At 39.4% G+C, this 14,445-nt stretch overlaps 2 protein-coding genes across 5 annotated transcripts in view; both read left to right on the plus strand.

The window, feature by feature from the left end:
- The first annotated feature begins 991 nt into the window (after nucleotides 1-991).
- LOC308085525 (mth938 domain-containing protein-like) lies at nucleotides 992-4,815 on the plus strand. 4 transcript variants are annotated; one of them, XM_080428719.1, is made up of 4 exons: nucleotides 992-1,057; nucleotides 2,759-2,909; nucleotides 3,432-3,527; nucleotides 4,425-4,815. In XM_080428719.1, exons 2-4 carry the CDS (start codon nucleotides 2,778-2,780, stop codon nucleotides 4,563-4,565), a joined length of 369 nt encoding a protein of 122 aa, XP_080284845.1. In that variant the 5' UTR covers nucleotides 992-1,057; nucleotides 2,759-2,777; the 3' UTR covers nucleotides 4,566-4,815. The 4 variants fall into 4 exon arrangements, with proteins under 4 accessions (XP_080284845.1, XP_080284846.1, XP_080284843.1 ...); XM_080428720.1 differs by having other exon boundaries at nucleotides 993-1,057; nucleotides 2,762-2,909; XM_080428717.1 differs by lacking the exon at nucleotides 992-1,057 and adding an exon at nucleotides 1,326-1,557.
- Nucleotides 4,816-7,544: 2,729 nt separating this feature from the next.
- nlk2 (nemo-like kinase, type 2) overlaps nucleotides 7,545-14,445 on the plus strand; it is a 30,977-nt gene continuing 24,076 nt past the window's right edge. Inside the window, exon 1 of the mRNA XM_080429548.1 lies at nucleotides 7,545-9,457. Within this exon, the coding sequence (XP_080285674.1) occupies nucleotides 8,970-9,457 (488 nt within the window). The 5' untranslated portion in view covers nucleotides 7,545-8,969. The remainder of the gene's footprint in view (nucleotides 9,458-14,445) is intronic.

Genomic DNA, 14,445 nt, shown 5'->3' on the forward strand with positions numbered 1-14,445 from the left:
TCTCGGCCTTTTGGCTAAGATCAAGTGTAGTATCTGTTCTTATCAGTTTAATATCTGATACGTCCCCTACCCGGGGACTATATATTAAATTGATTTTTGGAACTGGGAGATGGAATAGGGGCTTGCTCCGTCCACTCCACGCATCGACCTGGTATTGCAGTACTTTGCAGGTATTGCAGTACCTCCAGGAACGGTGCACTCCCCTCTATGTGTAGAAATAAAATGAATCATGAAAAGATATAAGCACACAAGTGACTTGTGTGAAGTGGTTTTGGTGTTTGAACAGTATTGATTGTTTTCATTTTCATATTGTCGTATATAGGTGTATTATTAACTGCCTGCCGTTCAATGCATTATCTTTGTTTAATAATTGTTTTATTTTTTATTTTTCACATTACTTTGGAGATAAAGGCTATAGGTTAGATGTGATTGATATATAGTTCATCTTTAAAATATGTGGGTTAAATCCTCTGTCTGTTATTTCTTTTTGTGACATGTCAAAGTTTAAACAGATTTCTATAATTGCTTTATATATATTATATATTGGACTTTGTATGGTAGTTTTTTCTTAATCATACTTTTATTTTAAATAGGAGAACGGTCAGAAATTAGGCCCCATGGTTCTGGCTTTGGGAGGTTTATTCAGTCCTAGACCTTTTGTAATGATATTGAGCAACCACTTAAGCTCTAGAGTAGATATTTTGGCTATTTGAAAACAACGCGTTGTGAGCTTGTAGATGGCTATTTTCAAAAGATTTTTGTACATTTAGAAAACTTGAAATGGGACATTCTGCATAATGAGTACTTCTACTTTCAGTACTTTAAGTATATTTTTATGCCAATACTTTTGTACTTTTACTCAAGTACATTTTGAATTCGGGACTTTTACTTGTAATGGGGTATTTCTACATGCAGTATTGATACTTTTACTTAAGTACAAAATCGGAGTACTTTTTCCACCACTGAGGGTCAGTCCCTTTTTAAAAGCAGGAGGCAGAAGTTTGGAGGTGTGGCCTGTCTGTTGACATTTACCTCTCTGTTGACAGCAAGCAAGGGGGTAAGCAGCCAAATATCTTTATTGCTCTATTAATTCTCCCTATATAGGTCATTCAACTCTTAACAACAGGATCATATATCCCATTACTTTCATATATTTTAGCTTTACCTTTAATAGAAACATTTTGTTTCCCATAGAAAGCTTGTTAGCCACAGTGTAGCTACAGTAGCTACACAAATAACTCACAGCTAACCAGCCAGCCATTTTCAGCTATGAATAACACAAGATTTTGAATGGCTTACATCTCTTTAATGGCACACATATTCCATGACCAATTTATGTTTAAGACATAAACATTTTACACAGGACTAGAAAATGTAATAAAAAAAACCTAACTTAACCAAACCAAACCCAACTTGTGGGGTTGGGTGTGGGACGGCTACTGAAACCCTTCTACAGTTTATGAAAAGAAGTAGGCCCACAAAATCAACCAGGGGGTCCATGACTTTAACTACAATACCAATCCAGGATACATGCAGAATGTCAGGGGTCCTACACTGGTAATTCACCATTAATGATGTACACCTCTTTTCAATAAATTCTACTATCATTGCTATTGTTAGTGCAGCATACTGTTTCTGTGATACAGTACAGTTTATGCCATAAGCATAACCATGACACCATAGTGTAAATTTACACAGCTCTTCCACTTGTAGCTGCAGTACCATTATGGATCTTTCAGTGTTGCTTATGCAGTTTAAATTATATGCAATATCATTCTTTTGCATCGTGTCTAAACTGTGTGCTCATCATCTGTTTGTCATTTCCGTTCACGAAAATATATTTTAAAATACTAAATTCAATTGTGAACGAACACAATAAAGCCCTCTGGCTATATTGTGTTTTCATCCTCTGTGATACAATGACTGTACGTCAGAAAGTGCTTTTGTGCTCTTTTTTATGTCATGAAATACTATCAATCAATCAAAATCACCAATACAAACCTTCAAATTCACCATCAGAGAAAATAACAGGGACAAGAAAATAATCAACAGGGACAACTTGCATCAGAGAAAATTCAGGAGATACTACCCAAATAAAATAGTGCTCCAGTATCTTTTATTTGGGTAGTCTCTCCTGAAGTGCCCAGGTATTATTTTCTCTAATGCAAGTTGTCCCTGTTGAGCACCGACGAGCCCTTCTCCCTTCTACTGGCTGAAGCACGCTGGACTTCTCTTTACTTACAATTCACCATTCTACATCAGAAAGTAACAGGAATACGCTGACATGTTTAATAAAAGGCATTGGACAAAATAAAAGTGTTGTCTATGTATCAGTTACTTAAGTCTACTGTCTGAATGCATGCTCTTCTACATATGTATGTAATGTCTGATTCATACATTTGTTGTATAACAGTGTCGCATGCTGAAAATAGCTGAGCTTTTAGATACAATATTGCACTAATGTATGACCTGTATGACCATTCAGTCAGTAGTCGTGTGATGGTTGTTAAACATCTTTGTGTAGCACCATATGTAAAAGAGAATTCCTTGTATGAATGAAGTGATTCACTCTGGTTACCCATGTATGTAGAATAATTAATGCAGGATAAACCTTTTTTTTCCTTCAATGCATTGAAAGTTTGTCTTGAGAGATTAATGTAGGATAGCTAAATAATATTATGGAAAAAGCATTGAAATGATGAAAGTGTTAGTTAAGCCTAAAGTATGTACTTTTCTGCTCTTTACCCTTCCCTTCCAGCAGGAAGTGTTACCTCGCCATGTCCTCACCAGAGATCACTTCTCTCTCCTGGGGTCACATGAAGGTGAAGGGATGTTCCTCCACCTACAAGGACTGTAAGGTGTGGCCTGGAGGCAGCCGTGCTTGGGACTGGAGAGAGACGGGGACTGACGTGAGTGGAAAGACCTGGGTCTTTCTGTATCGAGTCCTTTGACTTAACACTAAATTGGATTAAATTCTATGATCATATAATCTTTGTGCAACTTCTAAGTGTTAATTTAATACATCTTTATAGAGATTTGTTTTAGATTTTGATATCACAAAGATAGGTGGACATTTTTCGTAAGAACAAATATGTTCTTTCTACACAACTTGGCTTGGATTTGTGTATGAGAGCAGAACCTTTGTATACAGACCTCGCCTGAAATCAGAATCACTCTATTGGTCAAGACTCTTAAGGAAACAAGACATGTCTGGAGAGCTGTGTTACAACATTAGATGTCTAATGTAAATTAGAACAGTGTGATAACTAATGTACCAGAACATTTGCTAACATAAAATGTACTTAAAAGTATTGTATTAGCCAACTTCATTGCCCTTTATTTAGAAAACGGTGACATAGTAGAATGTCACCGTTGTAAATGTGTAAATTAATTAATTGTCTTGATTCGATGTGTTAACTCTTCTGCTGCAGCATCACCCAGGAGTACAACCAGCAGATCTAGAGGAGGTTCTGAGGAAGGGCATCCATCTGCTAGTCATTGGCAGGGGCATGAGTGAAGCTCTGCAGGTATAATAGTCTTGCGTGGTCAGACTGTTGCCTCCCACAATTTTCAAATGTTTCCGGTCATACAGTCTGGGACTCGGAAGCTCTGATCATGATTAAAATGTAAACTGGATGTGAAGCCTCCTCCCCACTTCCGTTTCATCTTTACAGTCGCGCAAATTTATCCAAATATAAATCAAAATCATCTAAGTATATATAGCTTGCTGCTTAGCAGAAATGGAAACTAAAGATAAAAGATATTTTAAAGTATATTTTCGTGAACGGAAATGCCAGTTTCCTCTCTCGGATTTCGGGAGGTGTAGTTCCAGACTCTATATAGCATTCGGAGATTGTGGAATAGTTGTCTGGCTACGCGAGACTACAGGTATAGCAACGTGGAATATTTGTTCACATTTAAAGGGCCAAGGTGCTGGGGCTGATTGATTTGAGAATTGAGGTGCTGGTTACCAGCAGCCAAACCACTTTTTAACCCTATTTTATATTTTTGTTTTATGATGGTGTTGCACATCGAAAATAGCCAATCTACAAGCTAATGACATGTGCGTTAGTAGATCTGTTATTTTCAAAAATGTTTTTGAAAATATTTGCCTTTAATGACATGCCCAAATTGACGCCTATTTGAAAGTGGTTAATGACATTATCAGTATCCATTGGAGTAGTCAGGAAGAGGTGTGGAATTCAGGTTTTTGTTTGGCTGTTAACTGAGCTGAGTGAGTTTTGACTTTGCACTTATGCCTAATTTATACTTTGTTGCACGATGGTGTGTAACTCATCAACCATAACTGATAACTTATTTTTATCTCTGTACTCAGTATCACTGTTAAGACCTGCCCTCATAGGTGTTGTTATTTTAACAAACTTCCACCACCTCTTACCATTGCTGTCCTCCTCTTGTCCCAGGTTCCTTCCTCCACCCTGGATTTTGTGAAGCAGAAAGGGGTGGAGATCAGAGTTCTACAGACAGAAAAGGCTGTTGTTGAATACAACAACCTGGTTGGCCAGGGAGCGAAAGTGGGCGGAGTCTTCCACTCCACCTGCTAGTGTTAAAGTCGATCCCTAGCTCAATGGTCGACCCTGATGACCTGTATCAGAGGTTTTGAAGCAAGTACCCTGCCCCATCGTGTAGATTGCATCGAGGGGTACTTGCTTCTAGTAGCTTGAAGCAACCTACCTGAGTGTGCACAAATCTAATGTAGCCTACAGACTGTTTGGATATTAGCTACACATGAACAAGACATGGCCTCCCTCTCCAATTTTTTGCTAATCAATATTAAGTTTCAGTGTGTACAGTTTGTAAATAAAGTCACACAATTCACAATGTAGTTTTCAGTGTTTCAGTGGTGAAGCTGCAATGTACAGGCTTGGCTGCCTGTGTTCATATAGTGTGATGATGGCCTCATTTGGCCAAATGGAAATGGCAATCTTTATAAATACTTCACCAAATATCAACATGCATACATTTACAACCTGATCCAATTTCACGAGTGTCACCTCATCAGGCATTTCACGGTGTCATGGGCACGAGTGGTGATTGGTCTACTTTTGAAGAGACAGTCAATACATACAGACAGATAGACCTGCAAAAAGGATTTGCACCACAGTTATGTAGGATGCAAGCTAGTCAATGAGTCATCCTGGAAGAGCAGCAGTAGGAGGGCAAGATATTTCAACATTTGAAATAATAAAATAAAGGGTTAAGTTAATAATTTGCACTATAAAATAAACATTCATAGAATCTCTGCCTATAATATGGATTTATTTTTTTGTGGTAAAAGGGCTGGTGTTATATTATGTGTATGCTTTTCTTTTCTTTTTTTGGTTAGCCTATCCATATCTGATGAACATTATGGGAATGAAGTTCAATGTTTTTGACCTGGTTGAATAAATAAACTTGCATCAGATTATGTCAGTTTAATATTCAGTTTGTTAGCCTAGAATATGGTTACTCAAAACAGCATTTCTTTGCCGATTATTTATCTTATAAAAAAGATCGAAACACAGCCTCAGTTTTATTTCCTCTTTTGGTTAGTGGCCAAGCCATGGTGCGTGATCAACATGGATGGATATTAACGACGGTCGACGGAGTGTCCTCATAAACTATAGTACAGGATAACAACCTAGGCTACAGTTATCTTAGCTAAGTAAGGAGGGAACTCCATTTTTGACGAGACAAAATGTACTTAGCAACAGTGGTGGAAAAAGTACACAACTTACTTTGGTAAAAGTATCAATACTGCAATGCAGTAGTATTGGCATCACAATATGCTTAATGTACCAAAAGTAAAAAATGAAAATGGCAGATCTAGCTTGTAGATCAGCTATTTTCAAATAGCCAAAGTTTAAATAGGGCTGAAGTGGTTAATGTATGTTTTGTAATAATAATCAAAATCTACAAAGTAACAGTAACTAACTTAAGTTTTCAAATAATTGTAGTGGAGTAAAAGTACAATATTTGCCTCCGAGATGTGGAGTAGCAGTTAAAAAAAAGTGGAAATACTCCAGTATAAATAAATACAATGTTTTAACCTAAGTACAGTACTTAGTTACTTTCCACCACTGCTTAGCTACTCACAGTACTTTCCGAATTAAAATGTCCAATGACAATTGGGGGGAAATCAGTTATGTAATAACGTGTAATAAGCGTAATTAACAAACTTTGTGATAGGTTGTGTAGAGCCCAGATAAACAATCGCGCTGTGATTGGCTAGGTTGTTGTCTGGCAACCGCTGATTTTAGCTGATCTAATGAGTTTGAGATACATTAGTGTCAACGAATAGTGAATACACAGTCTTTGTGTGTTTGTAAACTCAGACATCCAATTAGTTTTAGAGTTGTTGTGGTGGTGGGTGTTAAAACCCTCCATCTACCAGCCTAGAATAAGTTGTAAATAAATATGATGTTTATACATAACAACAGAATCTCTACCGTGGACTGTTGCCCTGATGCTAACCAATCAGAGCACTACTGTGACCCTGTCCTTACTAGTGTTGCCATGTCAGCTTATTATAAGCCACTTTGGGCTTCTTTTTCTGTAAAGTTGCTTGTAAATATTGGTTGTTGCGGGTAACGGGTTGCGGTTTTTGGGGCTTGTTTCTAAAGTGCAGTTGCTTATTTGGGCTTGTTAAATATATATATATATATATATATATATATATATATATATATATATATATATATATATGTATATATATATATATATATATGGTCATGGACCCCCAAATGAATTATGTATTTAATTAGTGCCAGGGAAAGCCCCGTACCATTTGTGTTGTTAGAATGTTTAAAAGACACATTCCAAATATTCCACATTTTATTTCAAGATTTTTTGAAAATAGCAGATCTACCGTTGTGAGCTTGTAAAAGTGCTCATGTGGCCATAGTCGCTTCTTTTTGGCTTGTTTTTCTAGACCTGGCTGCTTATTTCTCTCACAGAATCTGGCAAAATTGGTCCTTACCGACCCTTTTCTGGCAAGTGGCTCCACGCAGAGCCAATCACACGGCATCTGGCATGACGCTGTACCGAAGCGGCCACGTGATTGGTTCGATGCCCTCCTCCATGTAATCCCATGGCCAGCGTTGCCATGTCCTTTTATTATAAGCGATCTTGGGCTTGTTTTTCCTGTAAAGTTGCTTGTTAATATTGGTTGTTGCGGTTTGCGTTTTTTTTGGCTCGTTTCTAAAGTGTAGTTGCTTATCTGGGCTTGCTTCCAAAAGTTTTTAATTATGATTTTAACCAGTGGTTCACAAATATTTTCATGTCATGGTTTGCACCCCCAAATTAATATGAATTTGTTTGTCCCTCTATGATGTGTCCCCTAAACCCCCATCTGAAAATGTTTTGTGTATTCCTAATATTCCACATTCTATTTCAAGAAAAAATAGCAGATCTACAAGCTCACAACAAGTCACAACGCATCGCATCGCTTCTTTTGGGCTTGTTTTTATAGACCTGGTCGCTTATTTCTCTCGCAGGATCTGGCAACGCTGAGGAGTCGCTGCTGGGGTTTTGTTCACCATGTTGGATCAACCGCTTCAATCAGTTGCGTTATTTGCGACCTGTAGTTTTTTATGGTCACCTCAACGGCGACATGTTCCTAAACGTCTAGGGGCCTAAAAACCGAAATCAGACCCCTGGCCGCTGCCAGGTCGGAGCTGTCGTGGTCCTCGGGAGCATTAATACAAAGAGGGATTCGGTCGGAGATAACGGGCTTCCATCACGAGTTCTGTACAGATTGGGTACCCTGCTCCTGGCTTCTTCCGCAGTTCCTGCAAGGCACCACCATCCCGGGCGAGAGAGAGTACAGAAATAAACCAATCACATTAATTATTGTGTACATTATCATATCATTCCGTGCGTGTGGATGTATGTCTTCTTGGCAGCGCAAAGTGGACGGGGGGTCTAACCCAACGTTGGACATGCGGGACGAACAGATGAAAATGAGTTGACTGTCTCTTGCCTGGAAGGAAGGAGGATTTGTTTTCGCGTTGGATTAAAAAGCCAAAAGGCTTCGTTCGTTTTGTCCAAAAATGATGTGGATTTGTTGTGTCCGCTCTGTGGCCGGCTGCAGTCTGGCTCTCTGACGAGGCCTGGAGTGGAAGCCACGCTGTGGTGGTTGAGCCTAAGCCAGGCTACACCTCTTGATTTATCTGGTCAGGAGCCACGGTCTTCTTGGGACATTGGCCACCGTTGAGGATACAATATAACAGGCCTATGTATAACATCTGTAATCTCCCTTTTGCAGCACAACACAAAGCTGACCGACAGTGGTGGGCACAGCCTCGGTGCTGGACAACAAGACCCCATGGCAAACTTATTGGCCGGATCTGAAAGATGAAGGCACTGTTTCCTCCCATTTGACATTTGACAGATAAGAAGGGAAAGTGAATATTTGTTTTTGTTTTGGTCGTAGGGGGGAGAGAGGGAGATGCCACTTTGAACATGAGGGAAATCTAGGGTGGCGTTGAGGGGGGTGAGGGTTGTTTTACTATCTGCATATTTTGCTTTTCATCATATTTGACAGGTGCACTCACTGTAAGGCCTATGTAGTCCAAGTCAGACTTGCATAGTGTTCCCCCTAAATGATCACGACATGCCTTCCGTTAGCAGCCAGGGCTGCAGAAGCCTAATGGTGTGCAAGCTGGGAAATTAATTTCCAGGAAGTGGGTCAAACCCTTGGAGGCTTAATGATAAGGTGGTGGATGAGAGAGGTTTTGTGTCTGGCAAAGATTTGAAATAACTGATAAGTTTGATCTTTTTTATTTTTAGGCAAATCCATTTTACATCTCTTTTCAAATTTTGATGAATCGAGATACTGCAATCCATCTTGGGCAACGGTTTCCCTCTGGCCATTCATCTTCACTTTTGGAAGTGGTTTCTTTAAAGGCACACTTCCCCATCCTCTCCCTTTCTCGTCCTTATCCTGTCTGTTCATCCCCGTTGAGTGAATGGCTCTTTGTGGAACGACTGCCACAAACACAGCAAAGATGATGGCTGCTTACAACGGTGGCTCCTCGGCGGTCGCTGCCCACCATCCTCATCACCACCACCACCAGCTGCCACACATCCCACCCCCACACATGCACCACAACCTCCACACAGGCCAGCACCACCTGCAGCAGCACCCTGGCTCTGCCGCTGCCGTCCATCCGGTTCAGCAGCACACTTCCACTGCCGCCGCTGCAGCGGTGATGCTGAACCCAAGTCAGCAGCAACCCTACTTCCCTTCTCCTGCTCCTGGACAAGCCCCCGGACCCACGGCAGCTGCAGCACCTGCCCAGGTTCAAGTCGCTACTGTCAAAGCCCACCACCATCACCACCATCATCATCAACAGCAACAACAGCAGCAGCAGCAACAACACTCTCATCACTTACCACCGCAGCTGGATATCGAGCCTGACAGACCCATCGGCTATGGAGCTTTTGGGGTTGTCTGGTAAGTGGCCTACATTATTATTTCTGCTCATTCAGTTGCAGCATCACCCTGAGAGTGACAAGGTGTCACTGTCACTGGTAGCTCAAAACCAAAGGTACACAAAGTCCAACCCCTGCAGTAGTCCTGTATCAACAGTTGTTCTGTTTCCTGTGGAAGTGGAAGTATGTCTTGTTAACACAAATCCTTAAGTCGCTCTCTCACTGTAAGTCACTTGTATTAAACTCCTGATGTCTTTATTTTGTCAAGCTGCCTAAGTTTGTCCCTGCACAATTCTTATAATAATATATTGATAATTGATATCAGATGTATTCTCTTTGTTATAACTTTATTAATTATACCTTTATTACTATAGCAGCTTTCCAGCCAGCAGCACAAAGTATTTCACAACAATAAAGCAACAAGAGAAGAATCAGAGGAATAGAAAAAGAAAAGAAATAAAACAAGACTAGACAAACAATTATAATACAATTACAACTTAAATGGAATGCAATGAAACAGGCTTTTATTTAAAGGGCACCATCATGGGAAAAATATATATTTTCAGTATTAACTGATATAATCTATAATGTCCATATGAATAATAACTGAAACATTTTCAGAGTTGCTGGAGGTGAAGAGCACTTCCATCTAGATCACTAGAATGATGTGTAGGGGTAACAACTTATACTTTTGAGACAAACAGACGGTAGTCTAAGTCTATCGTTGTAGCTACAGTATGTAGCCCTTAAGATCTTATTAGGCCTATAATAATAACTACAAATATGAATTCAGGTCAGCGCATTGGATAACACCAGTAATTTCATATAAACTGTTAAAATGGGAATGGGAGTTAGGGTAAGGTGTGTCACATTGCAATACAAGTTTCTTGTATTGCAATACAAATGGTCATACTCATTTGCCTTGCTCTAAATAAATTCACATATTTTTTCACGTGAGACGGAGTGCCTTGGAATTCTTTTCTTTTTAAGTCTGCATCTCACACCTTTTGGGCAAGCAGTACTTCTTTGGAAATCCTTTTTGCTTATATGATCCTGCCTGTGTCACCAAAGAGCACCTATCTCAGAGCCACTGAATGACCCCTGCAGCACTTCTCTCTCTTTCTTTTTCAATACAAGTTTCTGTTACTGTTAAACAGTAATTGTGATTCCGAGTGCAGATGCAGACAAAAAACAACTGGGCTTTGTTATTACCGGTAACTGATTTATTAGGCCTACCAACACTACACTAGATGAAAGCAGACACTTGTTAACATAGTTTCCAACTTCTTTTGCTTTCCTTTTTAAAGCTTATCTGGAAAACACAGATTGAATCCTCTCCCTTCAATCAGCACAAAGTGTGTGTGTGTGTGTGTGTGTGTGTGTGTGTGTGTGTGTGTGTGTGTGTGTGTGTGTGTGTGTGTGTGTGTGTGTGTGTGTGTGTGTGTGTGTGTGTGTGTGTGTGTGTGTGTGTGTGTGTGTGTGTGTGTGTGTGTGTGTGTGTGTGTGTGCGCGCATGGGAGGATGTTTTGTATCTTTGTAATGGCTGTCTTATTACTACTGTGGTTAATTAGTTGATGAGCCTTTTGTTTCAGCATTAGTCATACTGTTGGTGCACGTGTTGAGCTTCCTAGAACATCCCAGGTCGTTAGGCTGCTGCCATCTGGTTGTCTCCTCTGATCCTATTTGGAAGGTTTACTGAGGATCGTGCAGAGGAGTGGGACAGAATGCTCTCACTTGATGTGAGATGAAATATCTCCCTTTAAAAATGCTCATTTAAAGAGTGGACACCTGAGTCACAATAAGGCACAAAGATCACCAGCACTCACTTGTCCTTTTAGGTTCTTTTTATTTTGTTTGGCACAGGCAGCAGCATACACTACAGACGCGTTTTAGAAAAGCCTTCTTTGGCAAAAGGTGTCACATTTTAAAGGGGGCCTGAGTGCTGGGTTTTGAAGTTCTATTGGATACTCAAGTCCTCGCCGTTCAGTTAATTAGTTCTCAGAAGAAAGAAGACAGGAAAGTAAGGCATTGTCAGGATTTGATTCTAGAACAATGTAGAGTAGAGTTCTTAATCACCTTGACCCTTGAAGGGCACTTGAGCAAAGGCAAAACAGAACTTCAGAATACAGTTCTGTTGAGAAATGAACTACTGATCAAAGAAGCTGAAACAAATATGTCCAAATTACTAATTCGTGGGGTTGTGCATCCTCTCCCTTTATAAGGGGGTGGAGTGTCTCCAAATTAGATTAGCATTTTGAGGGGCCTCCAGACTAGAGCGCATCTCCAAAAGCTGCTCATAATGCCACAATTTACAAATGTGAAAAGTTGTCGTATCAATATTTTTCCCGGCGGCTTCCTCACGTCTTGCTGGCTCCAACCAATGACTGACAGACCTTTTGCATTGTTGTAGTCGCATTGTTCATGTTTAACGCATTTCTGATTCGGATCAGTTCATCTTTGCACCCCTACTAATATAAGAATTAAGAATTCCAATACATTTTTTTTTACAATTGTGTGCTATGGAAATGTCATGTAAGATGGTGTGATTGTGGTTTGCATAATGTGTCAAAATTGTAGCATTGACTGAACAAAATTTGAAGACGTTTTTTTGTTTGTTGTGGTTTTTCCCCAGCCCAATATAACAATTGCACATGGAGTCCCTGCTACACTTTGTTCAATTTAGTCATTTATAAGACACTCTTATCCAGAGTGACTTCCAAAGTGCAAGAGAAGAGTAAATGGCATAACTAAACTCTAGTCAGCCAACAAACAACAGGCTTGGGTAAGCGGTCAAGAGTTCCAAACAATTAAGTGCTACAAAGTCACTAGTTTAGCAGGTAAACTTCAAACCTAGCATCTGTATAGAAAATACTTTGAAAATACTTTGAGAAGACACAGTTTGTCACAGATTATTATGAGATTTTGCAAAGACTGGGGATATTGCACTATTTGCAAGAATACAGCACGGCTGTGTCTGAAATCACATACTGTAACTACATGCTACCTACTTCAGTATGCTATTTTTCAACATAACTTTGATTTGAATTCCGGACATTAATCAGGTGGTACGAAACCCCACAGAATGAATAAAGGGATTCGTTGTTGGTCGAACATGCGGCAAGACTAATGCCTTGCGAGAATCTTAAAACGTTTGATTTGGTCATTATTTTATTCCAACATTGGGAAATGTGTTTGCGGCAGTGAAATAATTTGTTGTCCAAGCTGGCATATCCTGGCTAGCATCTTCATTCATATTCACTGTTGATGGACACATTTTCATATATTCATTCATATATATTCATTGTTGATATACTGTACATGCATTCATATATTCATTGTCGATAGACTGCACATAGTGTATTCATTCATATTCATTGTTGATAGACTGTACATATAGTATATTCATTCATATTCATTGTTGATAGACTGCACATAGTATATTCATTCATATTCATTGTTGATAGACTGCACATAGTATATTCATTCATATTCATTGTTGATAGACTGTACATATAGTATATTCATTCATATTCATTGTTGATAGACTACTCATATTTATTCATGTATTCATTGTCAGACTCTAAAATGTATCCATTCAGTCACATTGCAGTAACTCAAGCTTAACTTACCTTATTTACTTTGTTATTGTTTCATATTTTTACTCTTACATGATTTCAACCTAGCTGTTTCTGCGATGACACCTGAAATTCCCTCAGTATTATTAGCTGGTTATCTATCCGTCTGTCTATCTAGCACTTATAGCTGGGATCCAGTGTGGTGTATTGTGCAGTGACAGTCAGTCCATAGCAAGTCATTATGTTGCAGAATTTCCGGGGGGGCTTCCGGTGTTTAGATACACCCACCATGCATTCCACAGGATGTTGCTGCACTCTTGACAGCGTACATCTGTGCACGTGCCTTGTTGAGGGGCACTTGAGGTCATTGTGACTTAGCCATCAGGTTCATCAATTCGTCACTGTCGGTGGAAACCTTGTATGTCCAAACCCATCCTTTTTTTAATCATTCAAAAAATATAAAAGTGGTGAAAATAGCCGATCTACATGTTCGGCTTGTTCAGCTCAACGAACTATGGATTCAGATGGTATTGGTAACCCATATCCTTTGATGAAGGAAGGGAACATGGAGAGCAAAATGAAAAAGAAAAGCACACATCACATTTGTTGCTAGGCTGGGTTGGCCTTTTTGGTTACAAAGGAGAAATTATGAAAACGTAATGTAATTTTTGTTATAGGTAACTGTAATTTCAAACATTTCTGTGTACTTAGATGAAAATTTGAAATGAAATGTACATTACGTACATTACACCAATGTATCTTCTGACAAATTTCCCTTTCATATCCAAAATTAAATAGGGTATGAATTAATTACAATTTCAATGATGTTGATGAATAAATATAGCCGATATCTTTAAAATATATCAAGAGACAAATATGTGTGTAATTATGGTTCTGTAAACTGCATGGTTGTGACGGCAACAGCAGTGCTCACCACTACTGTGCTGCTGATCAGAGTAGCTTAAATAGCAATCCTCCTGGCCATGTCCTAGTAAGCCTCTCTTGAACTCTCTGGGCTCTATTCAGAGCCAGATTTGAACAAACCACTAATTAGGGATGAAGGACTAGGCAAGAGGCGTTTCCCCGCAAAATTCGGTATTCTATGGCACCCCCGTGACCCGCCAAACACCTGAGCTACCCGTTACATTATGCATAGGTGTGGTTTGGGCGTTACAATGATAAAACCAATCACCGTGCCAGAAGCCATTGCCTTTAAGAGAAGACTGCGCTAGCCGTCATCCCGATCCAATATATGCTCTAGCCTATCTACCTGTCTGCACTGTTGCCTGGTCTGATTATTATAAGCCACATTGGGCTTGTTTTCCTTCTTTTTTTTTATTTTATCCAAATACATTTTTATATTAATTTGTAGCCTATTGTGTTCACAATAAGCTTGTCATATTAGTCAGATCCGGAATAGTATATGAAAGCCATT

Source organism: Gymnoscopelus braueri (genome assembly GCF_963280865.1).
Source record: "Gymnoscopelus braueri genome assembly, chromosome: 5".
In the NCBI taxonomy this organism is placed as follows: Eukaryota; Metazoa; Chordata; class Actinopteri; order Myctophiformes; family Myctophidae; genus Gymnoscopelus; species Gymnoscopelus braueri.